Source organism: Camellia sinensis, chromosome 4 (genome assembly GCF_055761805.1).
Source record: "Camellia sinensis isolate YWXY chromosome 4, ASM5576180v1, whole genome shotgun sequence".
NCBI classification, from domain to species: domain Eukaryota; kingdom Viridiplantae; phylum Streptophyta; class Magnoliopsida; order Ericales; family Theaceae; genus Camellia; species Camellia sinensis.
The window spans coordinates 160,662,733-160,664,301 of record NC_138964.1 but is presented as its reverse complement, the minus strand read 5'-3'; the positions used below and the strand labels follow the sequence as shown (position 1 = coordinate 160,664,301).

Sequence of the window (1,569 nt, the reverse complement as noted above, 5' to 3'; positions counted from 1 at the left end):
TTTTTATGTTTATTGTTTTACTTCTGTAAATCTGTTTCTATATTTTTTGATTAAAAATCAATTTATAGAAAGTTTAACTTTGTTTGTGTGTATTTAATTGTTTTTACGAGAAGATGCGCCAACTCTGAAGGAGGATGAGAGTGATGCGCAAGTTGTCGCTACAGTAGATGCATGGAAACATGCAGACTTTCTCTGCAGGAACTATATCCTCAATGGATTGGACAACACGCTGTACAATGTGTATAGTCCAATCAAGTCGGCAAAAACACTGTGGGATTCCTTGGATCGCCAATATAAGACGGAAGATGCAGGAACAAAGAAATTTGTTATTGGCCGCTTCCTAGATTATAAGATGGTGGATTCCAAGACGGTGATCAGTCAAGTCCAAGATCTACATCTCAGCCAGCATGAAATTCGTGCAGAAGGTATGTCTCTGAGCGAGTCTTTTCAGGCAGCAGCCATAATTGAAAAATTACGTTGTCTTGGAAGGATTTCAAGAATTATTTAAAGCATAAGCTCAAAGAGATGTCATTGGAGGACTTGATTGTTTGGTTGAGGATTGAAGAAGACAATCGTTGGTCTAAAAAAAAAAATGGGCGTCATCTCATGGAGGCCAAGGCTAATGTGGTGGAACAGAAGCCTAAGCACAACAGCAAGAAAAGAAAGTATCCTGGTGAAAGTTCAAACAAAGGCTTTGGATCGAAGACTACAGACATTCAGAACTTCACAAGCAAATGCTATGTGTGTGACAAGCAAGGACATCGTGCCAAAGATTGTCACAAGCATCGGGCTCAACGAACCATGAAAAGAAACTTGCTCAAGCCAACATAACAGAGGAGGAAAATCTTTGTGCAATGATTTCTGGTTTACATATGTCCGGAATGGTGTCTGAAGTGAATCTGGTAAACAACCCCAAAACATGGTGGGTAGACATAGGTGCTACACCGCATTTGCTTTGAGAAAAAGATGTTCTCCACATGTCAGGTAGTAGATAATGAAGAACAACTTTATATGGATAGTTCTTCTACCTCTAAGGTTAAAGGCAAAGGACAGGTAGTACTCAAGATGACATCAGACAAAGAGCTTACTTTGAAAGAGGTGCTGCATGTACCAAAAATTCGGAAGAACCTGGTATCTGGATCATTGCTGAGCAAGAATGGGTTTCGCCTTGTGTTTGAGTCTGACAAATTTGTACTCACTAAAAATGGGATGTATGTGGGGAAAGGGTATTTGAGCGATGGGCTCTTCAAACTAAATGTAATGACAGTGGTTCCTACTTTTAATAAAAACAACACATCTTCTGCTTACTTTGTTGAGTCTTTATATATGTGACATGGTAGATTAGGACATGTTAATTATGGTGCTTTGCGTAGATTAATTAACTTAGAATTTCTTCCTAAGTTTCATATTGATACAAATCATAAGTGTGAAGTGTGTGTTGAATCATAATTGACTAAGACATCTTTTAAGTCAATTGAAAGAAGTACTGAACCTTTGGATCTAATCCATAGTGATATATGTGATTTGAAATTTGTTCAAACACGAGGAGGAAAAAAGTACTTCATAACC

At 38.0% G+C, this 1,569-nt stretch overlaps 1 protein-coding gene across 1 annotated transcript; it reads left to right on the top strand.

The window, feature by feature from the left end:
• The first annotated feature begins 525 nt into the window (after positions 1-525).
• LOC145824170 (uncharacterized) lies at positions 526-1,332 on the top strand. Its single transcript, XM_082923784.1, has 2 exons — positions 526-741; positions 985-1,332. Exons 1-2 carry the CDS (start codon positions 526-528, stop codon positions 1,330-1,332), a joined length of 564 nt encoding a protein of 187 aa, XP_082779910.1.
• Positions 1,333-1,569: the final 237 nt, after the last annotated feature.

Excerpts from the sequence above, each read along its gene's own strand:
- LOC145824170 (XM_082923784.1), top strand. The coding sequence starts at position 526 with ATGTCATTGGAGGACTTGATTGTTTGGTTGAGGATTGAAGAAGACAAT. Across the intron at positions 742-984 it reads ACTTCACAAGCAAATGCTAT|GTAGTAGATAATGAAGAACA; the intron begins GTGTGTGACAAG and ends TCCACATGTCAG.